The 25,308-nt window shown below is 40.9% G+C and overlaps 1 protein-coding gene across 1 annotated transcript; it reads right to left on the minus strand.

Moving 5' to 3' along the window:
- Window positions 1-8,536: 8,536 nt before the first annotated feature.
- On the minus strand, window positions 8,537-12,665 carry MAP10 (microtubule associated protein 10). Its single transcript, XM_021527186.4, has one exon. It carries the CDS (start codon window positions 12,639-12,641, stop codon window positions 10,224-10,226), a length of 2,418 nt encoding a protein of 805 aa, XP_021382861.4. The 5' UTR covers window positions 12,642-12,665; the 3' UTR covers window positions 8,537-10,223.
- Window positions 12,666-25,308: the final 12,643 nt, after the last annotated feature.

Consider the following 25,308-nt stretch of genomic DNA (forward strand, 5'->3'; position numbering starts at 1 on the left):
TTTATTGACTGAAAAATTGAGATCTTTAATAACTTTCATGGGTCAGTACCTGCAGAGCCAATGCCTTTAGTGGAACTAGAATTATAATTCAACTGTAATATAGAAAAGATGAACCATTTTTGGATGAGGTGACATTTTTTTTGATAGACCCTTAGTGTTATATACTAAATGTTAAAGATATCAGTAATAGTTACCAATGGCTGAGAGAAGACAGGAAATTTATGGCTTGTTCATCTGGTGCTGATGGGCTGCTATTTTGGGACCCTGAAGACCAACATCTGAATGAATCACTGTCGGATAGTAAGGTGAGTGCTGGGGCAGGAGAGAAGTTTTCTTACACTTCTAAGTTTTGTTTCACAGGTCCAGGTAAATCCAAATGCAGGTGCAGTGGTAGCTGGAATAGTCTTATTGTTACAATACATTCTTTCCTTTGGGCTTTTATCTTGCACAAGATGCAATCCTGCCATGCCAAACCTGGGGAATGAGTGACTCATCTATTGTATTGCCTTGTTTTCAGTAAATTGCATTGTGATTCCCAATTTACCTGCCATATGGTTAATTTGTCTTAAAATTCTGTCGGCACAAGCAATTTATGCCCAAGAACACAGGGAAGGAGCACATTACTTACAAAGTATGTAATCAAGCAGTGTGATCCAACCCATTAACTAGGTGACATCCTTCTCTTTATGTGGACAGTTTACTGGCTCTGAGGCTTCAAGTGGGAGCTGTCACTTACACTTTCTGATAATAAAACTTAATTAAAATTTCATTCCTATACCAGCAAGTGCCAGGTCACCAGATGGTTCCTAATAGTTATGTCCACATATTTTGTGCTGGATTGCAGCAGATGATGTTTGTGCTAATGTTACTGGGACAATTACTATACGTACTTTGCAAATGTTTAATACGCATATCTTAGTGTTTAAATAATGTAAAAAAAAATCACTTCAGTATTAATGTAAAGTAATAAATGTAAAGTAATAAATTTCCACAAGACCCATACAGTTTTTTAACTTCAATAAACTAGGAGGTCCTTATTAAAAAAATCAAAATTTCAGATATTGTAAAAATTATAATCCAATCAGGGTGTAAATCAAGTCACACTGTTTCATCATATCAGTATGTGTAATATAAGTAACAACTTTCCTGAGGCAAATGCTTTCCACAAGATAGGGATAGGATACCAAAACTGGGAAGTTAGAGTAAATGTTAACAGGACAAAAAAATGAAGGAAATCTGAGTATAGCAGGTTTATGAAAAGTAAGAAAGGATACACACTGAGAGGATGCTCATCAATACACTTCATACTTCTGGAACTCTTATTTGGAACTTTTGGGCCCAGAAATACACTCACTGTGCAGGGCTTAGAAGTGTGTGTCATGAGCTCCAGGCCTATCCTTGGCAGAAAGGCAGGATGATCACTAGTAAAGTTACAGGCATGGATTGGACCCTGCTTCCCTGCCTGCCTGTGTCCTTGGAGCTCTTTTCCCGTTTGGATATGTACATGAAGGAGTGGTAGTTTGGCTTTTTTCCTTGTAGCTGGTTCTGTGACTATATGTAGAATAATGAAGAAGGTGAAGTTAAAGTGATTGCAAAAGATTCTTGTAAGAGCAGACATCAGGGCTGCTCTGAGTAAATGGCAAGAGGGAGCTGTCATGCAGAAATGGACAAAATTATTTTGGTCTCTTCACAAGCAACAAGCATGATACTGAGGGTAGAACCAGCTGCTCTCTTAGATATATGAACTGAGGACAATCACAAAGACAGTTTTTGAAAAACATAGTGTACCAATAGATGATGTGGTGATTGATGGATTTCCTGACCACTTCCTTGAGTGGGGACAGGAGGTTTCCTGGCTGATACAATTGCTTCAAGAGACAGTTTTTTTGCACTTAACCTCTAGATGTTCCTGAAACTCCTGCTGATATTCCCCAATGCTGTCAGGGATGAAAAAAGAAAGATCAAGGAATCCCCAGTGCTGTCAGGGATGATACAAGAAAAAGGAATCACTGTCACCACTGGTGACTTTCTAGCAATTTCTAAACTTTGAGTGGCAGGGCTTTCCTTTTTGCATCTTTGATTGTTTTTGCTTAACTCTGTAGTCTTAAAATGGGTTATCAAAGGGTATGTGGTGATACGTGTGTTTCTGTGTGTACTGCTTGTTGTTAAGCAGAGCAGCTCCCAGACTGAAGAGAAAAAAAGATCAGCAAGTTGTGGTGTGTTGTGCAGGAACAGTCAAAATGTAATTTCTGATATATTAGCAATTTTTATTCAGATTGTCTTAAATGACAAATTCTTCTTTGTACAATCAGGAAGCTAACCGAGATGCCAGCTGAGATGTTTAAGTTAGTCAAGGGAGAAGCAAATGGCTCCATCCAAGAGGGACTCATCACTATAAAACTTGTTTCCTCCTTCCTTTTACTGTCTGTCATTAAAATAATGTCTCATGGGCCAAGATGCAAGGCCTGTGGAACTGTTCCAGAAACACATACTTTCTTTGACCTGGAGTGCAGGGATCAAACTCTTGTTACTATTGCATCAGTACAACTTGAGTCTGCTTTCTGCTGTACATCTGATCCATAATATTGGTATTTACTCCAGTTGCAGAACTGTTGGCAGGCCTGTGTGAAATGGGTCCAGTAAAACCAGGACTGCTGCGATCTACACTATTGCTAAACTTAAACCAAAACAAAATGTGTATCTTCATGGTTCTTCCTATTGAGATCAGAAGTAGAAGTAATAAGTACAGTGAAGGACGCTGTTCTCAAATTATTTGGTATGTTAAGTGGAATGGGAAAGTGCTTGGAAATATTTCTTGAATGGTTTCTGTAAACATTCATTGAATAACTTTCCTGTGTCTAGGGTTGATGTGTGTTTAAGAAGATAGGGACACTTCCTAGAAAATTAGTTTTGTCTTCCCTTCGTTTTGTTAGAAATCCATAGAGGCTGAGGAAACAAAAATTCAGTTCCATGTTAAGACTGCAAAAGAAGCAAAGAAAATTTCAGAGGAACATCTGGAACTTACTCCCCAACTTGACACACTTAAGTTTGGCCATGACTCATTGTTCTGGGCATATAAATGTGATCAGCAGCTGACAAGGGATGCTTCTTTGGCTGACTACTGTGCTGATATAATGTATTAGATAAACAAAAAGCAAATTTCAGTTAGGACTCTGTTGCAATTAGTGCTTTCCTTGATGCAAACCTTGACTGTATCAAACCATGCTAAATTTACATGGCATGTGTGTAAATTAACAGAATTTAATCAAGAGCTAAAAATTTGAAAAAATAATGCAATTAAAAAGTGGTGTTATAACAGTGATGAACCAGGGAAGCATCAGGTTAGCAAATCTCCTGCTCTCATTGAAAATTAACCAAATCCCTTGTTGATAAAAGATTTTGATAATGGTGAATGTGTTCCAATATTTTGTTACTAAAAATGGATATATAGGAAATGTACCTTGAATTTGTGTTCTTGTCTTTTCATTAAACCCTGTGAAGGCTGTTTTGAAGGTTGTTTTGAAGAAAGCCTATACACTTTATAAATAAAGTCATACAATGTTTGGAGGGCTGTAGAGTAACACTGCAGAGGCAACAGGAGATGAGACCTGCAACAATTAAAAGGCTTCTAACAAACAGATTTTCATACATACAGAATTCTATTGCTGAGTTTTATTAGAATTATCGATAAGAAAATCAAAACTGTGTGCCATGGTACATCAGAGCTTCCCTCATGCTGTGTTTGATGTTAGCAAGTTTGACAATACATCCTGAAGAGTTTCCCTACATATGCCATTTAATTTTGATCATTACCTTAGTCTTATCCTAGTGTTGACACCAGCTGTCAGGAGTAAGCATACAAAATGTTAAGGAATGCAATGTAGAGAAGATCAGACATGATCTGATGGTTTCTATCTAAACTTTTGTCTGGCATGTTCCTGTGAACAAGAACTCTAGGCAATACAGGTACCCACAGAGAGAATGATCAGGAGTGATGTGAAGGAAGGAAGGAAACACAGATGTACAGCAATTTCCATATTTTCTTTTTTTAAATGAATGAAGATAAAGTTACAAAGAAGTGAGTACAGAGAAGGAAAAAGGTTCATAGAGGCAGGAAGGGAATAAACCATGCAGAGTCCAGCAGACAATGGTCAGAACTTTAGTTTGATATCAAAGATGAGAACAAATCAATGCATGTGTCTGAGAACTCTTAGGAGTTTTTCTTAATGATAAGTAGGGCAAGTTTAATTCTAAAGATTGCATGAAATATATGATGAGAAACTAGAACAGGCAAGGCATCAAAATGAAAGGCATGATGGGAGAGCAGGGGAAGATGTCCCCGAAATAAGGTTCTGGATATCATGTTGGCATGGAAATTTAGGGAGGAGTCAAAGGTTAAGTATTCTTTACATAAGCATAAGAGACAGGAAAAATACTGAATCTGCCAACAGTTAAAGACCAGAGAAAAAGGGCTGGAATATTTTTGACACCAAGGGAGTTTCTTTCAATCATGATACCACTAAACTTTCCAAATGCCTCTGAAAATATTTGTTGAAGCATGACTTATCTTCTTTCAAAAACATTTTTGCATTCCAAGCGATAATGCAGTTAGAGTCCTCTGCATGGATTTCCGTTCCACAACCATATTTGAGGTGACTAATTCTCATGGAATTTCAGGGGATTTGACAATTTAAATACCTTCACTTCCTTTTAAGAAACTGCTACCTTCTGTTAGTAGACACATAGAGAACATGAAGGCATGAAGGAAATTTTCAGGCTAATACCCGAAATGTTTGTAAAATGTCTATGATTAGAATAAAAATATACAACAGACATCTGAAATAGTTTTAGTTAACATTTTAGTTTTATGGGGGTTTTTTTTGTTGTTGTTCAGGAGGGAAGGTGGGTTTGTTTAGCTTTGGGGTTTTATATTCTCTATACCTGAATCAATCTTTAAATGTTCATTTAGTTAGGAGTAATATGTATCTCAGATGTTATTTAATCACTTCCTCTACCAAGCCATGTTATTTTAAATAATTGGTAAGCGAATCATTTTCAGAAGTCTCTGCAGAATTGAAGATTAATACTGTTTTTGCCAGCATGAGACACTCAAATTTATCCTCTAGGAAACAACAGAGAACACAGAATATGCTTCAGGGAATATGCAAGCAATTCTGTAAAGTCAGGGGAGGTTTACATTATGATTGCCATATAAAATTCAGACAAGTGAAATCATAAAAGCCAAACTAGAGCAAAAACAGTTTAATGCAGATGAATGTCAATGCCAAACAAGAAAAAGACAGTTGAAGTTGCAGCTTGTCTGGGTGACTTCAACATAACTGCATGCCTACAAGAGGCTAAACAGGAGGGAAGAACCTCAATGTGAACAAAACTGAAATTAAAATTCAGCAGTATACTGACTGAAAGAGAGGATGGAAAATGCAAGCAGCTATCTGGTAGCAAACATTAGCTATAGCAGATGTGATTGCCATTAGCACTAAATGCCTGTTAAATTAAAGCCAACATCTGTTCTCACAGAGATGGCCTCAGTCATATTGAAAGAAAAGTTAATTTGGAAATTAAAACTTTAGAAAAGGATTAAAAGGCAGGGTTTGGTAGAGGTAGAGAAGCCTGATGTCTGCCATGGCAAATGATAACTATGGGCAAATGTTCACAGTCCTGGGTGGTCATTTTACAGCTCTGAATGGGTGGTGTTACACAGTCACTGAAGGTCCTGCATGTAGAAGTCAACAAAATCTTTTAAAGGTGTAAATACAGGATTAAATTATTTGACTTCTTTTTAGATAATCAAAGACAAGCAAGTAGTAAAGTAAATGCTGGTGACAAATGCTGAGAAAAGGAAAGCAAAGTCATAAATGTGGTGGTGCGTTTTTATTTATTTTATGTACGGTTTTAAGAATTTTGTATTTTCCCCAATGGTTTGTCCCTGTTTCCCCCCATTTGCTATGTTGGTACATTCTTTTGTTCTGCTTTCCCGCCTGGTCCTCCTTTCCCGCCTTGCCAGCACCTGTCAATCCACCCAAGAAGTGCTGTGTCATTCCCCTATCCCCTCCCAGGTACCTTGTCCGTCACCCGGTGTTCCTTCCCCTCTCTCCAGAAGATTCCACTCAGGGCACCGAGTGATTGGACGAGGGCCTGGGGCCACTCCTATTTCCCCTTCCCATTGGACCAGGCGGAATCACCCCACTGTGGAGCCACTCCCTTCCCCGTCTCCCATTGGTTTTCCCTCCCTGATTTCCACTCCCATTCTCCTCCTAAACTCTATAAATGTCTGTGTCAAACCCCACTCGGGGTTCCAGCTTGGGGGGGTTTCCCGTTTGTGTATCCCCGTTTGTCAGTGTATCTTCTTTGCGTTGGCCACGTTGGCTCTGGATTAAAGAAGACTTTTACCCAAGCTGGTTCCGGCTTTTCTTCGCCGCCAGAGGGTCGCTAGCGTGATTCAGGACCCACGGGGACACCTCTCAAACCCCATCAGGGAGCAGCGAGAGGTGCCTCATTGCCCGTCCTCACCCCAGGTGCCGAGCTAGCCGGGGTCGAGCGCAACATCAGAGGGCATTTGGGGCTGAGGAGCGCGGCACATAAAGATTTCTAAATAATGACTAGCATCTAACTCTGAGCAGCACTTACACAAAGAAACAAAATTATTACAATACCAGGCATCACAAAATACTGGGGCCTAGAAAAATAAAAGTAGTAAGAACAAGTCGAAAGTTCAATTGCACTTTATATTAAGTTTGGTTCCAAGGCTGGATGGAATTTCAGAGAATTGAGGAAAAGGATTTCCAAAATGATTAAGGGATTACAAGTAGTAAAATAGGTGGTAGAAGCTGTTATCAAAGAAATCACATAGCAGAAACTGTGCCATCTAATCAGAGTGCTGAGGAATAAAAAAATTAATTGGAGGAAACCTACCTGGCTCGGATTTCTTAGCACTGTTCTTGGACATCAAGTAATAGGACTTGTAAGAAGTACTGAGTGGCAGGAAAATATGACAATAGAAGGGGAAGAGTGTCAGAAACTATCAGTATTTGGTATCCTGCTCTTCCCATTGCATCATAAGTTACTGTGGTAGTGGCTATCTAAATTTGTTTTAGTAAATAGTATGCTGAAATAACTTTTTAAAAAACAGTTATAGCAACAGTCATAAAATCTGAATTAATCTAAGACCTTAGAGTTTATTTATTGTTTTGGGTCTTGTTGTAAAACATGAAATTCAATTTTATTTGGGCAGATTTAACCACTCTAAACTTAAGCCATGACACTATGTTTTTGAACACCCATCTAACTTATTTCTAAAATATCATAGAGATTTAAAGTAATCTTGTTAAAGTAACAAGTCTAAAGTAAGAAGTTAGGTGGCTTTGTTTAGAGAGGATCTATAAATTTAGGTAATAACTTCTCACCTTTTAATTTTGCTGTAGTAAAGTTTACAACAATATAAAATTTGAAGCAACTGTAGTTTTCTGTTTAATAGCATGCAGCAAGGAAATGTTTCGACGTAATGAGTCAATGAGACTATGTATTAGGTATTTATTTACTTCTGGGACGGCTGTGCAAGAATTCTAGTGTATATGCTACTATTATTTGCTTCTCCCAGCATATCGCCTGCACAAACATTATTCATGCAATTCAGCCCTTAAAGTTGAGAAATTATACCTGTATGAAAGAATGGTGTAATATCTCCATTAGATGTCTCTTATTAAGCCTCTGATCTACTTGATAACTGGGGTATAGGCTGCAAGTTATAAGACAAAACTGCCTAGTTAGTGTAATGTAGGTGTAGATTATTACAGGAATTGTACAAAAAGCAGTTTGCTGCGGCCATTTGTAAAGTATTTTATATTGGTAATAAATATCTCTGTTTTGTTCTGTTGTGTTGACATAGAAGCTTCTTGTCATTAGCAGCTATTTCTTGCTAATATATTGGTTTATGAGTTTTCAATAATAAAGTTCTTTCTCATTTTTGTTGACTAAGAATTGCTGTTTGCTAAGTTAATTTACTCTCACAAGAAGATAGTAATATCTGAAAAGACTATTATCACTGGGGGTAGAAACTACCTGCCAACCTCTCCATGCAATAATCACTTCCTGGAGTATATATTTGAAAAGAAAAAAACAAGCTAAGCCATGCAAGCATGATGCTGCAGTTTTGTTCTAATGTAGTGTCTCCTATAGTCTTCCTAGTATGCATTTGTCATTTTCATCATTCTCCTGATAAAATTATAAATGCTATTACACAGTAAACATTAGAAATGTTACTCCAAATAAAATTAGCTGAAAAGAAATTAGTTTCATAATTTAAACAAAAGAAATATTGCTCCTACCATATTTGCTTCTGGAAATTGAAAAGTGAAGATGGAATAGGGGATATAAAAAAGACTGGAAATTTGCCCTTGAATTTCAACCTTCTTGAAAATAAACTTTTATTTTTGAAATAAAATTTTCTTAAATAATGTTCTTCAAATTGTGCCCTTGTAGCATTAGCAACTCATTTAATAATAGCCACTCTGTAAAAATGGTTGGTCAGCATTGTATTTTAATGACAGTTTTGCTCATGAGAAGTGCAAGACATTACTCCATCAATAAATATATAAATGACAGTCTGAATCCATGTGTATCAAAGAACTCCATGACATTGGAAGAAAAAGGAAAACAAAAAATATTTGGTCTAAAATTGTAGCTGATGAAAGACACCCTAAATAAGATTTAGGAATTGCTCTGGCCAGAAATTCCTTTGGCATATAGGTAATTTCAGCTGCTTACCTTTAGATTAAAAATATTACTAGTGGTTTTTAGGAAGTCAACACTAGATAGTCCAATAATCCTCACAGATGTTCATGCTTTAAATAGCAGAGGTGCTGCAATTACTACAAAATAAACACATAGTAGGAGAGAAAGGAAAAAGCTGCTCTAAGATGTTAAAGTGTAAACACAGGCTCTTGCAATAAAGTACATGGAAAATTACAGTGAGAAATGAAAATGTTGTGGAAAAAAGTCAGATTTTAAATTATAAAGAAAAGGGGAGTGGATAAATCTGTCATTTAACCCTGAGGATAACTGTCCTGATTGATGAGACAGTTAGAAATGTAAAGCTGACATAGGAGATTAACTACTTAAAGAGGGGGGAAAGGGGGGTACATGAGACTAAAAAGTAAGGCAGAAATTCAAGTCAAAAAACATCTCTAAAATCTGGGATCAGCACATAGACTCTAGAAAGACATCCATAGTTAAACAGAAGACATTAAGTTCAGTGATCAAAGCGGAAGCCATTAAAAGCAAACCTGAAATCAAAATCAAGCATCAGTTCAACCATCTTAATGGCAAAGGAGACATGGCAAATTTCTCATTACCCCACATCTTTACATCATGACATAATATGCTCATTTGTTCCAAGTTTCTGGACTGTGGGTGCTGACCCCACCTCTTTCCCTAGAGTCAGAGAATGCAATTAGGGAGTTGTGAGGCGTTTAAGATTTACTATGCTCTTCCCTACTCCTTGCACACCCTTAGTCTTCAAGGTCAAGTAACTTATATCCACCTCTTAAAGCTTGCCCAGATTGTTTCACCATGGTGATTTACTATCACCAAAAATTCTTACACTATTCAATAATAAATTGTGAAAATCTGACTTAAATGACACTTCAACCTAAGAAACTCTAAAAGGGCTCATTCAGTTCTGGTCACTGTATTTAGTGATGGAAAAGGGAAACAAACACATCATTATACTGATGAAAGCTGATAAAATTCTGTGATGCTACTGGCTGTGACTGTATGTTCTAAGTAACTATTTCTAATGAAAAGGAAGCTTGGAAATTTTCAGGAGGAATAAAACCTTTTTGTTTTTGTTAGGAATGAATTTTGTGCTTGGCTGTTCTGGTAGCATGTTATTACTTCTACCCTGGACTACTTTGGTGGGTACTGGCTGCTTTTGCTGCTTCTGTCTTCACTTCTGCTTCAACAGTAAGTTGTTTCAGTACTGTTTGGATTACTTTGTATTAGGAGTGTTAAAACACTGAAATCAGGCTGTAGACACCATTTGAGAGATTCAAGTAGTAATTTATTAAAAAAAATCTCGTAACTAAATTCACTGATGTAATAAATGTGCGTGGTAAAATTTTAAATTAACTTGCACATAGTGCAACTAAATGTAACAGGATTTACAAAGTTTAAATATTGTATCTCAATCCAGTGAAAAGGTATAATTACATTGTGTATCCTGGAAGTTTGTTTATTACAAGTTCACTGATGTCTTTGTACTGATTAGGACCATGTAGTTTTTCCAGAAAATTATCTTCTTTGTCTGACCTACTGTCTTCCAGAACACTAAGTTCAAGATCAGACATGTTAGATGGCAAGTAAGAGCTAACTTGAGTTACTGATTGCTTTTGTCCTGTAGAGGTCTGCCACTTTCCTGTATTCAGATCCATATCAGATGCAACCTGTTTGCTTTTCAGTGTAGACATTTCTTGAATATCTCGATCACCCCTGTTCTCTTCCTTACTCATCTGTTGGGCTTCCTGCTCTTCTAATAATGATGCCTCCATCTCAGCAAGGTTAAGTGAATCAGTAGACTCGGCACTCGTCCCCATGCTGGTTTTAAAGTCACAGTTTCTCCTCAAAGACTGGACTGGAGATGAAGCTGAAGGAACTGACACAAGATCTGAAGTACTTTGAGCTCTTGCACTTGTCTTTGAAATTCTGGGCTTGCTGGATTCTTGCTCTGTATCTGACCTATCCTGCTTTGGTCTTTCAAGCCACAGAGGTTCAGGACTGCTGTCACAAACTTTTGAGTCTATGCCTGTACACTCAGCATTGGTGAAATCTTCTGAACAAACTGAGTTCTCTGGACTAGTAACAAAGTCATCAGAATATATGAATTCAGAGTTGTTTTCAACACTCCTGCTGGGGCTTAGTTTATGACCACTTACAACAGAGACATGATCATGCTCCATGGTTTTATGATGGATTAAGTGTGTTGCATCATTGTAACTTCCTCTCACATTAGCATTTGATGGGAATGCTGCTGTGAGTAGAGCTTTTACATACTTTTCCTCATGAGCAGATTTTAAGAGCATGTCCTCCGGTAAGGGGGCTGTAGTTATTGAATCCTTCCTGGATAGACTTGCAGTAGACTGTTTCTGCAGGCCAGGGGATGTATCTCCTGTCACAGAAACTGACTCTGAGAGGGCACTGTTTTCTAATGAAGTCTGAACAATTTTATCCAACTGATTATTCCGCTTTGAACTACCTCCTGTGCTACAATGCTTGCAAGACACCACATGCTGTTCTTCGGTATTTCTGATCAACTTTCTCTTGGGTAAGGGGCTTCTCTCTTTCAGCATCTCCATTTGATTTTTTCTGTACTGCTCCCTCCTTTCATGAATTATCAGCTTATCAGGGTTGGTCTGCAGCAGCCGTAGCCTCAGTGTATTCGTCAGCCCATACATCAGTTTCTTTCTGGGAGGTCTGTTCTCCTTAGCTTTGCAGCTCCTTTCACAGACTGACTGTGCCTTGGGCACAGCTTTCTTGGGTCTTCTCCCAACCCCGGAAGACCCTGGGGAGGAGGCTTTTTGACAGCCTTGTTTGAACGGAGGGCTCGTGATTTCACTGCTCCTGCCAGGCCCCACAGGTGTCTCTGCAGGCCCGAGGGCAGCAGAGCGACTGGGGGGCAGTGAGGCCGTGTCTCCACTCCCTGGGGCCTGGCAGAGCCAGGCAAGGTGAGGGGGGGCAGCAGCAGCAGGCACAGCGCTGCGGGTGAGCACCGACAGCTCTGCCAGCAAGGCACTGAGCAGTGGCAGCTGCACCAGGGCGTTCTGGGGCTGGCAGGGGCTGGCGGGGTGCAGCAGCGAGGGCCCAGCACTGGGCCGTGGGGGGCTGTGGCCCTTGTCCTTCTGCGGTCGCTGGGGCTCGACATGCTCCCATTGCCCCATTGTTGCTGGCGGCCGCTGAGGCTCAGCCGGCTCACGGCTGTAATAGAGCAGCGGAGGGCAAAAGACGTTGCCTTCCAGCTGCTCACTGTCCTCCTCCTCTTCCTTCTCTTCCTCCTCCTTCTCCTCTTCTTCCTTCTCCTCCTCCTCCCGGTCCCGCGGTTCAGGGGCGGTGGCAGGCGGAGTGGCAGTGGGGGGAGCGGCGGGGCGCACCTCACCGCCCTCCAGGCTGGCGAGGCGGTAGCGCAGGACCAGTTCCCCGGCGGGGCGGCCCGCGGTGTCCCGCAGCACGAAGCGGCCGCGCAGGCCGCAGGAGGAGGGCGCCCCGGGCCGCTGCAGCAGCTCGGCGGCGGCGGCCAAGGACACGGCGCTGCTGCCGAGGAGGCGCGGGGGTCCCGGGGCGCGCCCGGCGGGCAGCGCCAGGAGCAGGGCGCGGAGCGGGCGGCGGCGGAGCGCGGCGAAAAGCGAGTCCGGGCACCAGCGGAACAGGCACCGCTTGCCGCGGCCGAAGGGGAAGGGCTGCCCCGGCCGCAGGGGCGGCGCTGCGGCGGCGGGGCGCAGCACGAGGGTGGGGAAGTCCAAGAGGCGCAGCGCCACGGCCGGGTGTTCCGCGGGGCCCGGGAGCTCCGCGGGGCCCGGCTCCGCCAGCCGCAGCGCCTCCACCAGCACCTCCAGCGCGAACAGCCGCTCCATGCCGGCCGCGGGCCCCGCTCTCGCGAGAGGTGCGGCTGTGCGCGGGGCGCAGGCGAGGCGGGCCGCTCTCTCGCGAGAGTGGCGTCCGGGCTGCGCCGCCCCAGCGCTGCTCGGCCGCGCGTCCCGCCGGCGGCTCTGGGGGGCAGCGGCCCATGGAACGGGTGCTCCCCGGTGTCTGAGCATAGGAGCCTGGTGTGTCCGGGCGGCAGCCGTCGTGCTCCTGCCCTCGGCTCTGGTCGTGTGTTCCCTGGTGTAGTTCTCAAGAGACAGGAGCAGGGGTGGGATTGGCCCTGTGCTCCGGCAGGCAGCAGGAGTGGTGTTTGTGGAGGTATCGAGGGATCTTAAACTGTTTTCTCATTCACAGACTCCCTGACTCAATTGGGTTGGAAAAGACCTCTGAAATCATTAAGTCCAGTCTTTGACCAAACACCACCATGTCGACCAGATTGTGGCACTCAGTGCCATGTTCAGTCACACCTTAAAGACCTCCAGGGGTGGTGACTCCATCACCTTCCTGGGCAGCCCATCCCAGTATCTAGTCACACTTTCTGTTATGGAATTCTTTCTAATGTCCATGTAAACTTCTCTTGGCACAGCTTAGCACTATGTCCTCTTGTCCTATCCATAGCTGAATCCTGCTCCAAGAGAAACGTGGGGGCCTGTGTCAAGGGCTGTATACTGAAGATTCTTTCCACAGTATCTTGGATATACATTGATAAACTCATATTTTCTCTCCTGTCTGCATGTAAAGTGGGAGTTGAAGTGATCACACTTTTGAAGAACTTCATTCCTCAGCTTGCTGCCTGGCAAAGAGTGCCTTTCCCTCTCTGGCCACTCTTCCCTTACACCACAGTCTCCTTGCCTCAGGCTCAATGAATACTTACTGAGAAAGAAAGAAAATTGTGTTGTTTTCTTCAATTAGTAAGTTGATTCTAAAACAACATCTCCTAAACTGAGGATGTTGGATTAAAATTACCGTACACCTTCACCATTTACCAGCAGCAAAGTAACTGAAAGAAAAACCAATCCCCTCTCTCTTTCTGGTTATTTCTTCCTTTTTTTCCCCACTTTCCTTCAGGTGTCAATTCACAATTTTTTAGAAAAGTAGAAACCAACAGGAGGTGGTCAAAAAACCCAACTCTTCACTGTTGGTCAGATTCCTTGATTATTATTTAAAGGACACCTCTCATTAACTGTTATGTCTGAGAAGAGAGTTAAGGAGTTTGACTTCTGTCTTGTGATCAGGACTCAAGAATCATGTAATTGAGTTCTCAGTTCCTTTGCTTCCACTTTGCACGTGAGTCTAAGACCTACATGTCTTCTGCCATCAAGGCTGCCAGTGTTCACGTGTGGCTTTGTACGGGCATTGTGGCAAGACAATGGGCAGTCTGTTTCACTACTGCATTCATGTCCTGCTATACATCATCTGCTTTCCTTGTGTTTCATTTTCCTCCAACCAGTTCCTACATCAGAAGGGCTTGACAGTTTAGTAGATGTTCTCCGTAAAGGAGAAATGGCAGAAGAAAGACTTCCTGTTACACTGAAATTGACAGATTTTGCAGTAGTCAAATGGGCACTCTTGAGGTTGCCCACAAAGACAACGGATCAGCATTTTGCCTGTTTTATAGATGGACATTACCATGACTGTGAGGTTTAGTCCATGACTTCTATTCTCTTATATCTGAAACTTCCCATCTTTGTAGAGGAGGATGCATCTTTCTGTGTGGTAACTGGAACTGGAGTTTGGGGGTGAATTATGGAGGAGCCATATTCTTTTTTAAAGATGCTGAATCTGCACACTGAGGTTTTCATTTTCATGGCCCTGAAAATCAGACAACTCCTGTATTTTGTTCTGCACAAAAAATATAAATAAAAAGTACTGGATACTTTTGTAAACTATAGGTGTTAACAAGCTGTGTAAGATCAGTCAGCAAGCTAGTGACAAAACAATTACTTCAATAGAAAGGAGTAAGGAATTTTAAGTATGTTCCAGTTGGTGTGTTTTATTAAGTCAGTTCTCTGGTTATGAGAGCATATTTCTGTTCAAAATAAACATAAACCAGCATTTTGGTTTTGAATTGCAAGTTAGGAGAAAAAAAGGTGTTTTTCTTCCTAATAGTCTTAGTTGCTACTAACCACCATTTAAAGGAGACTTGTGATAAGACTTCCTCAGATTGCATATCACTGAAGAGTGATTTAGAAAACAATCATGCTGTGGAAGTGGGGTTATGGAGCCCAGATTCATTGCCTCTACCACTCCAAATACCACAGGTACATATTCGAATTTACATTAGTTACATTTAGTAATCTTTTTAAAATAGCTCTGCTTCTTCTCAGTTCTACTTTCTTATAAATGGACTTTAATTTTTTTTTCTAAAAGACTATAGGACGGAGGAATTTTGCCGATTCAGTGAAATCTTTCACTGACCTTGTTTGTATGTTTGAAGTACCAACTTTCTGTCTCAAAAAATTTCAACCCAGACAATTGGTATCATTGACAGCAACTCAGCAACTTTTGTTCAAATCGATCTTTTGAAGGCTTTGAGATGTCTTTTTTTTTGTCCTTAATTCCTGTACAACTTCAGATTTATCAATCTCTCTTCACTAAGAGATCTGTCTATAAAATTATGTGTCTGTTTATGGATTGAGACATATGACATTTAAAAATAAATCTTGAGAAAGCATGGATTTTGCTAGATTTGCAATTTAATCTTGTGTTGTTCTAAAGAATACATTTTTTAGAGATCAAATGCTGGCATAAAGAGCCACTGTTTACCTGCATATAAAATTGCCTTGCAGAATTTGCAGGGCAATGCATGGAATTTGTGCAAATATTTGGCCTGGTGGCACTCTGATTCAGAAAGGAGTCAGACAGTCTGCTGGAATATTCAGCTGCAACATAATAGCAGTTCTTAAAATACTCCAGCTTAAAATGCCACCCAGAGAAAACTTATTTAGTCTTTTCTCAGTTGTCTGTTGAGTCAGCCACTTGTGAAAGGGCAATAAACAGGAAGAAATTCAGGAATTAGCATGGCAGTCTTTGATAATTCTCTTCATCAGGTCAGAAAAAATATGAAAATTTATAAAGTATACAAACAAAGCACTTGAGGTTTTTGCAATTTATTTAGGTTTCTCTATTGAAGAATCTAGAAGAAGTTTTGAAAAGAAATAAGGTCAAATAAGAAAGCAGAATCTATTCAGAAATTGCTGTTTGCATGTGTTTTGGTATATAGTGCAGTAGTGCAGGGAACTTTTGTGTGTCTAGATTCTACTTCATGATCCTTAGTTTTGTGCTGACCCAAACCTAGAGATGTATGGAGCAGTCTAGGAACACTTGCAATGGTATTATTGGCATAGGCATTTTGTTATCCTTCAAAATGAAGGATACTGTGGTTTTGCCCCACTTCTCAATGTGTACCCACCTGTCCACAAAGTGCCCCATTGTTTGGGTGGTCAGAGCAGCTGGTATAGAACCTACTCAGACATACAGCTCCAAAATTTGTCCCTTGTGTTGCTACCTTAAAGATGCTTGTGAACTCCTCTTACTTCAGTGTGATAGCTCTCACGTTTATTTTCACTCTCTGCTATCTTTAGCAGACTTTGGGAGTGCTAAAATAAACATTCTTTGCCTAGTCATGTGGCCCTTCTCCATTTGGCAAACACCCGTCTGTTTCCTGTCTTTTTAATGATTTCATCGCTTTCCTTAGTATTTTACTTTTTCGGAGGTGTGAGAGTTGGGGCTTATGGCAGAGATACCTCTTCCAAAGCAGCAGGGGTGGCGCACAGGATTGGTGAGGGAAATGGCTGGCCTTTGAAATGCATGTGGTTTTTTCAGCCAGGTTAGAAATATAACCCATGCCAGGTTGTCTTCTGATTCCAAATTTTTAAGGGATTAATGGGACTGCAGCAAAGCACAGATTCTCCTTCTGTACATCATTATCTTTCTTAGATGCAGCGAAACTCAGTCCAAATAGACACCTAAAGGAAACAAGGAAAAATCTGGCAAGTACTGTAAGAGCCAACAGGAAGCAGGTTGTCACAAATACAAGAGTTCAGACAGCTATATTGAACGTGACAGTGAGACATATCCACAAGGGTTGCATCTGAGGTGATTTCCTTTATTTGGAAAGAGTTCTTATTAAAGCAAATAGACATTTTTGCTTAAAACAAAACAATAGTGAAGGGTCAGCCTCAGGATTCAGCTCATTGAATATTCTTTGTATAATGACCAGCAACATTCAAAGTCAATTTCCTTAAATATCTGGATGTTATTAGCACATGGAGGGTTTTCTATCAGTCTCTAATTTTATATAAACCATCACAAACTCATTTGGTATTAATAGAAATTCCATGGGTTCACATGCTGTCGTTTATAATTAATTAATGTATCATTGTTTAAACTGTGTTACTTCATATCCAATAGCTGTGAAGCTCTCAGAAATCCTCAGAAGGATTTGATTTATTTCCTTTGGCTTCATAGTTGCAGGCCATACTTGTCATGCACATATGTAGTGAATGAGGAGAGGATTCCAGGTATTTAGCCATCAAAAGAGGACAGCTTACTCACACAACAGAGCAGTTCCTGGATATGTTTGAGAAGAACAGAAAATCTGCAGCAAAAGTTTTTGTCAAGGTGTGGGGATTGTTAAAATTCCTGTTATAGCTGGAGAGGTCCTCAGCTCGTCTCAGAGATGTTGTCTTTGCAGGCAGTGATTTTTCAGACTCGTCATCTCCTAAAAGGATATGTTTACAGCATTTCTCTAGCTCAAGCTGGGAACCATTGGAGACAAATTGCAGTTCAAATATTTGACAGGGTTTCTGACAGCGAAAGCTCTTGTGAGTTTCAGGATGGTTCTTAAAATCAATTCAATACTTAGATGAGATTTCATTATAAAAAATCAGAGATGTCTGCAAATATTTGAGTAGGAAACAGCATTGTGTGCTTTGTACCATCACACTGATGACATACATTCTTTAATCAGTCATAATTACCATTGTAAAGTATGTTTTTTCTGTTTTATTTTTTAAAGTACAGCTGTTTCGTTTGCTGCACATTTTCAACATCTGATGTTTCCCTTAGTCCCTTTAAAAACAAAACTAATTTGACTGTTTTGAGAGCTCTCCTTTAGAGAGAGAAAAATAAAAAAAGACAGGCATATTGCTGTGCAGATGTAGACCTGATCCTCCTCACTGGATATGCATGAGGCTGAGTTATATCCAGTTGCCTGTGCCTGGTGAGAAAGGGACAGAAAAATTCCATCCCACTTTGTGAACTGGATTTATGAAGCTGCTTGTTGAGGTTGCAGAAAGAAGAGCCAATATGCCCTGTGTTTTTCATCTCTCTTCTTGTTTTCCAAGGAGACATGATGGAAATCCCATGGTTCAGTAAGGTGGATTGTGAGAGAGATGGCTCTGTTCTGAATATTTGTCCTGGGCTTTCCTGACAGTGGGATTTCTAGTTGAAAGGTGAGGTTCTTTTCTGGGCTAACATGTTCCAGGGATCCTAAGAGTGGTGACCCTCCCTCATACTTCATCCATTCTAGCTTCTATCCTTAGTCTTGCTCTGCCACACAGCAAGTGTGGAGTACTTCCCACTGGTGTCCTGCTAATATCTGTAACTTGTTGACTCTTTCTCACCACGATAGTGGCGATGACGTGAAACTTAAATGTATGGACAGGGAAAAATCATGACCCGTTACATGGCTGTATTGATTAGAGAGAAAGAATAAACTGCATTTTAGGATGGTAAATGTGGGAATCTGTAGATCTAGCTTCAGTTTTCTCTTTTGACATAGATTTCCTGGGAAGATTTAGTTTCTCTGTGCTTGAATTCCTCTTAGAAGACCTGACCGGTGTTTCATAGAGGTGCTGAGTGAATAAGTATCCCCTAGAAGGGAATAAATATCTGATTTGCTGAGAACACGGCATCCCTGCCACCCCACAGGCCTCTTTGCCTGGCCAGTGATGACAAGAGGCTATCATCTGGATTGTTTCACTTGCCCCTGAAATGCAGTACTACAGCACAGTGGTGAGGCCACCAGCCCTTCACCAGCAGTGAAGAGCAGATGGAAGTGAGCATTTCCTTATTGCAAGAGCCGCCCACCTCCGTCCTGCGTTTCAGAAGTGGCACTGCAGCGCAAGGAGAGCCGCTGAGAGGCCGGTGCATCGGCGAGGTTCCCCATGTTGATATGCAGGGCTCTTAGGCACTGAAAATGTGGCAGCCTGCCTAAGCGAATCATTTCCCCAGCTCCTGAGAGGGCTGGTCTGGGCAAGGCACTGTGCTGACACAGCTGCACTGCTGCCACTTCCTCTGCTGGCCCCAGCTGGGGATCCCAAGGCTGCACTCCATTACAGAGTGTAACTGTGCCTATACGGACTTTTTACAGGTAGTCACAATGCTGGAAAAGTATTTAATTGACTGAAATGCAAATAGCCCTGTGGGCTAAGCTAGGAAGGAAAATAGACTTACTTCTCTTGCACTACACTGTGTACTCTCTGTGGCAGGATGACAGAGTGCTATCTGTTGTAAGCCCCTAACACAACATCAGACAAAAGCTGTGCCAGTGCAGAGGCCTGGCTGGCCAAACTCCTTCCTTGCTAGCTCCACTGACCTTTTGTGAGCTAATTCAGGGATGTCTTTGGCCCAGCAAGTTCAGATAAAGCATCTGTATTGCCCAAACACAAAACTTCCTGGTTTTGCTGGTATGTATTTTAAGTTTATTGCTATTTTGGTGCAGTTTCTTGCATTTCCTTTTTGAACAGTTCCTGTCGGAAGCATGTATTGTTTGGGAAGACATGGCATTAATTACTGTGTGAATTATTTGTTGTGTGGGTTCCATGGAAGAAATACATGGGAACTATTCCAAAGTGTCTTTAATGAGTTCAGTCATCCAAGATCCTGATTTCCATCTCATAAATAATAAACTGTCCTCAGTGTGCTAATTTAAATTTGCTTTTAAATTGCTTATTTTAATTTTGCAGAGGAAATAATCAAGAAGAAAAAGTTCTGAAAAATGCAGGCCTGCTGTGTTTCTATACTAGGTCACTCAGGGGTGCAGTAACTTGTTCTCTTCTCCATGCTAAATCCTGAGACAGTTAACATGTGACTAGGCTGGTAATGGTTTCAGGTGGAGAGTGAAATTTGAAATGCAATGAATTAAAATGAATATGAAATCTTTGCTTCATAGAATATAACCTTATGAAGCAAGGTCTTTGCCATCTCCTTTTGATGGGATCTCCAGTCTCGATTTCTGCACTGATCATTTGCTCTTTGGGCCAGTGGAGGCCAAAATAGACCCAGCCTCTAGCAAGGTGTATGCTCAGCAGTGACCCATCTGCTTCATCAAATACAACATCAACAGTCTTTTATATAAATCTCATCCAGTCTTGCAGTAGTGAGTGAAGGTTTTTCAAAAAGCTTTTTATTTGTGGACAATTGTTCAAGGCATGAATGTACTGGTAACTGGACTAATGATTTCTCAGTGTGCTGACTATGAATAAAAATGTTGCTGCTCCAGGCAGGCAGATCCTTACACTCAGAAGGTTTAGTACCAATATAACAGTTACCTGTGAGATTTTTCTGTTCTGAAATCATCCTTTTAATTATCTTTTTTTTTTCCCATTCAGCCCTTTAGCTTCAGTAAACACATATGATTTTACATGAACCTGTGTTCTCTGGGCTCTGTAAGTTCAGACTAAACAGTGCATAGCACAGCAAAAATACTTCAAGAAAGGAAAAACAAGCGCATTTTGCACATGCACTCACTGATCACACATCTTTCAGATTTGTTAAGATTCAATACCAGATGAATAGACAGGAATAGGTTTGGATGGTTGTGCAGACTCATCTTACTAGAAACAGAGTCACCAAACTTTCATTTCACAAGGCAAATTTTCCTGCTCTGGAAGGAATAGCAGCTTTTTAAAACATTAATATCCTCAGTCAGGAATCACAAATATTAGTTCTCGGTTCCTTCAAGGGGTAAGAAGAGATAAAAATAGAAGCCATTCTGAGACCTCCCAGAGGGTGACAAATGCATTCATTCATTTCCTTATAATGACATCTTTCATGAAGGCCTTAACACTGGAAATTCTCAGAGGAAGATTCCTTCCCCCTAATACCTTCTCACATCTCTTGAAAGCTGTCTGTATTGTTGCAAGCAGGCCGTGGATAAAACACTTTCTGAAAATTCAACTCTGCTTCTGTAGGCTGATCTTAAACAGGAAAAATACTTATTCTGCTGAGTGCACTGGGCAGGTGGTGCTGTGACCTGTAATGGGAGTGGGAGTGCCTGAGCCTGAATGTGGTGGGACAACAGAGAGGGAATGGCTGTGTGTAATTCTTAGCAAGAGGTGAGCAGACTGAAACCCCTGCATCTCTAATCTGTGTGTGGAAAACACTGCACAAACAGATGTCAGCTTTGCAGTAGCTTTCATTTCACTCTCTGCTCCTCTCATTTGCATGTCTACCCTGTTTGTTCATCTTCACTCTAAGGCCTGCATTAATACTACTTAGTGGAGGCAACCTCTGCTGAAAGGGATGAGAGGCTCTTCAAGAAGTGTCAGGTCTTCAGATTAGCTGACTGCCTCTCTGAGTAGCTTCCTACTGTGTGTTGGTTGTACAGGAAGCAAGACATGTTTAGCTGCCTTGGTTAAATATCTGCAATTGAGTGGGGTGATTTTGAACTTTACACTTTGATCTTTGGTGAGATTGGCAGACAGAGTGGTCAGTTGCTTTATTTTTCTTGCACAAGATTTTAAGAGTATTTTTCACAACCAGAGCATAAAGCAAAACCAAGCACATTGATGCTGAGAGTTAGAGATGGAGCCTGTAATGGTACAGTTATTGCAGGTGGAGCTTGCCTGGCCAAATGCAGGCTGAACACAGAGATGAATAGAGATGAACCCCAAGCAATTCTGTTTGACTTGTTACACTATAAATGAAACCATAGCCGATGGCTCAGGGGTAGTTATATGCATCTAGGATTGCATCCACAATTCCCTGCAGAGGTCTCTACATGGCAGTCTTTCCAGAGCAAGGGATCAGACACAGAGATGAGCTGGAGACACAGGACTGAATGGCACCACCCAAGTTCTCCAGTCAGTGCCTCTCCAAATGCAGAAAGGCATGCTGCAGATGCGCAGTCATGTGCTCTGTAGCTAAAATCACCCCAAGGATGCTGTACATTTCCAGGCTTCTCACAACAGACTACAAGTCTGTGCTAGAAGAGAAAATGCCACAATAATTGTGTCACAGGAGGAGAACAGGAGAGATCAAGGGCACTTCTAAGTCCTCCCGACTAGACGGAGATTTGCTGGGTGACATTTGCAGATGCTTCGGGACCCCGCACTGTGCTGCAGAGAAAGATAAACAAAACCCAGCAGTCCCTGTTGAGCTAATCTGAAAGGGGATTGCTTCCCAGTTCCAAATCTGATGATGAGCTCAGCCCTGTGCATGCAAACAAGCACAGACAGCTGATAGATGCTGATACTTCAAGGAACACTGATGAACCTTACATCTCTCAGTGACCATGTTTATGCCCTTAACTGACCCAGCAGAAGTAAAGTCCTTTGTCTTACATTTCTGTGAAAAAAAAGATAAAGGGGATCAGAAATAAGTATATTGTTCAAGAAAAATGCCATCCCTAATTACTAAACTATACTGTTCTAATTTTACTCCTATGATTTCCTGTGTACAAAAGATCTTCAGTAGGAAGTTATTTTTTCTTTTATGAACAAAGGCTTTGCTTTGCAATGTACTACTGATTGGCACAGTCACTGTGTAACGTACAAAGGCAGATCTTTAAACAATGTGCTGTGATCTTATCTGATCTGCAAGATGGATAATATATCATCAATATAATTTGTGGCAGGGTATTTCTATAGATGTGGTGTGGTGTGTTGGAAACTCCTCTGAAATCACACAGACAAAAAGGAGACAATATTACCTTAAATAAAAGATGCTATCAGCTTAACAGCTCCATGAATATGTGTTATTACTAGAATAGGAAATCACAGTACTTAGAGCCAGCTAAAAGAAAACACGTTGGCTACGATTTTCTGCTACTAACATGTTGGATCACACAGGGAACCAGTAATTACCTACAGAGATTTTGAGCTGTTGTTCACAGGTTTGTGTGTGACTCTGTAGTTCCATCACTTTTATCCAAAGTCTTTTTTTTTGGTACCAGAGAAAGAAGGGCTTGAAGGGCTTGGTCCCAGAGAAGGAGGGCTGCTGAAGTAGTTGAAAGGTGCCATTCAGCAAACAGTCACTTCTACCACAAACAAAAGTAATTGGTTCCTCTGCTGGTACCTTGAAAGGATTAATGAATGGACATTGCCAGCAGTGTTCAGGAGACCAAGCTAAATTATCATAATAGACTCTTCTGGCCAAAAATTTTGTGTATCACTGACAGGTACTCCTTTTGTGTCAAGGGTCAAGATACCTAATAGTATAATTTAGGTACCAAGAGCTGGTTATGGTGTCAGTGACTCTGCTCATACTGTGGATGAAAATATACTTTAGCTTTTACATCAATAATTTCAGCCACTTACACATGCTCTCTGTTTGCTGAAGAAAATAAGCTGTGCTCTACTGTTAATAATAAAGGGCTTCTATTTCCTGAGCAGTACCTAAAATTGTAACCTAGAAAGAATACTAGGTAGGCTGGAAATGTCAACTTTGCCCAGTCAACCAATACTTTTTATTGTGCCAGTGGTTGCACCTTCTAGAGCCCTTATGCTGTAATGGGATGTGTAAAGGCTAGAGACAGAGTAAAGCTCCAGATCTGGAACTGAAGATTCCCCAGTGTGAGAAGTGTTGCTGTTGGTTATGCTTCCTGTCTAGCTGCTTTTTAAGTTGCAAAAAGTTTTCCATGTCTAGTATAACACCCTGTAAAACAAGAGCATGCACTGACTTCTCCTGTTAAAATTCCTTTCATTTTCTTAGTTCTTTTTCCTCCCTATATTAGGTACGAATGGTAGAGGTCAGTGGAGCTTTGTAAAGGACCTTTTCATCCATCAAGGGTGAAACATATAAATCATGCTGTAAATCCTGCCTGCTGGCTGATGGTGTGCTTCTTTGTGCTGGTGTACAGGTCTGTCAGAGCCCCAGGAGAGCTGTATGCACATGTGTTTCTTACAGGGATGGAGAACAGCTGAGAGTTGAAAGAGTGAAAAGCAACAAAGTTCTGCCAGATGCAAAAAGTAAATGAGTAGAAGAAAATCCAAAACTACACATTTTCTGTGTCACTTTCTTTGTTACCGCCTTCCAAAATAGCTAAATTTTGGAAATGGTCTATATTTTGGTCTTTTTTTTTTTTTTCCCTCTTGTCCTTGACTGTATTTGTATCTTAACATTTATTGTTAGGTTTTGTCATTTTATCAGCTTCTAAGAGTGGTACCCCAAATCAGACATTTCTGCTCAAAGCAGTGCCTCTCCAAATGAGACAAATGAGTTTGGTTTCATCTCTAAATGTTAAAAATGTCCTTGCTTGCTCCTAGGGTCCTCTTTGGACTGCAGTTCTGGTTAAATTCAAGAGCTTAGTTCCGGAGTCCTTACTCCATGAGGGAGATCAGGCTTCTTCCTTTCAGAGTTTGCTCCTGACCTGAATAACAAAGGAACTGAAACAAGGGCAGGGTGAGGCTAGGGAAGGTTTGTTCACTGGTGTAGCTCATTAAGGGAGTTCACTGCTACTAAAGCTTTTGGTTCTGCCAAGTTTCTTGACAAGAGCTGCAGGACTGACAATGGAAAAGTAGGTCAGGAGTAGATCTTGTAAATCTACTCAAAGGGCCAAGAGCACAGTTTGTGTAGGAAAAGAAGAAAAGAGAAAGGAAAAAAAAAAAAAAGAAAGATTTTAGGGTGAAGAGAAAGACAGGAAGACCAGAGGTTGGTAGGACTTCTTAAGTGAACCCTGATGTGTAATTATACATCTGATTACAGATTACTTTCTAATAGGGTCTGAAAAGTTCTTTGGTTTCTTCAGCGGGGCTTTCATTAGCCCTTCAGAATCTTTTATTCTGCAATGGCTGTTAGCAATAAGACCAGCCTGCCTGTCTGCCGGGATTTTGTCTCTGCAGTGGATGAGCAATGTGCTGGCCTGCTGTATACACATTCAAGTGTGTAGCTGCACGCCTACTGAAACCCAGGGAAAGCAACAGCAGAAAAACAAGAGTTTTTTCAGGATGGACCTTTTCCTTTGAAATGTGGTAGGTAATGGATTTCTTTAAATGGAAGAAGAAAATCAATAGAAGGATTTTCTAGGTTGGAAAAAACACCATCCCCAGTGTTGTCTTTAGGAGTGAGCTTCAAAACACATCTTAGTTTGGGCAATGTGCACTGGTTATCCACCACACACAGAGCATACACCTCAGCTTTTTATTCAGCTGAACTTCTTGCCACACTGGTGAAATTTCTACTATATAGCTGGTGTAATGAGATTTTTATATTTAGGCCTAAAATCTTAGGAGGTTTCTGTAACACACAACCCATAAAACACTGAACTGTAATCTGATTTTAAGCAAAATCTGATGATGGGTTTTCCATCACATCCATAATTCTAGCTAGCTTCCAGCAAATACTTTATATATTTACATTGTATATGTATTTCTTCTGCTTTATAATAGAAGTCTTGTTAATTGTTAGTTTTTGCTGTTCTTTTTTTATTAC

This window comes from Lonchura striata, chromosome 3 (genome assembly GCF_050655825.1).
Source record: "Lonchura striata isolate lonStrDom1 chromosome 3, ASM5065582v1, whole genome shotgun sequence".
NCBI lineage: Eukaryota > Metazoa > Chordata > Aves > Passeriformes > Estrildidae > Lonchura > Lonchura striata.

Bases quoted from the DNA above. Each gene is read 5' to 3' on its own strand.
- MAP10 (XM_021527186.4), bottom strand. From the start codon at position 12,641: ATGGAGCGGCTGTTCGCGCTGGAGGTGCTGGTGGAGGCGCTGCGGCTG.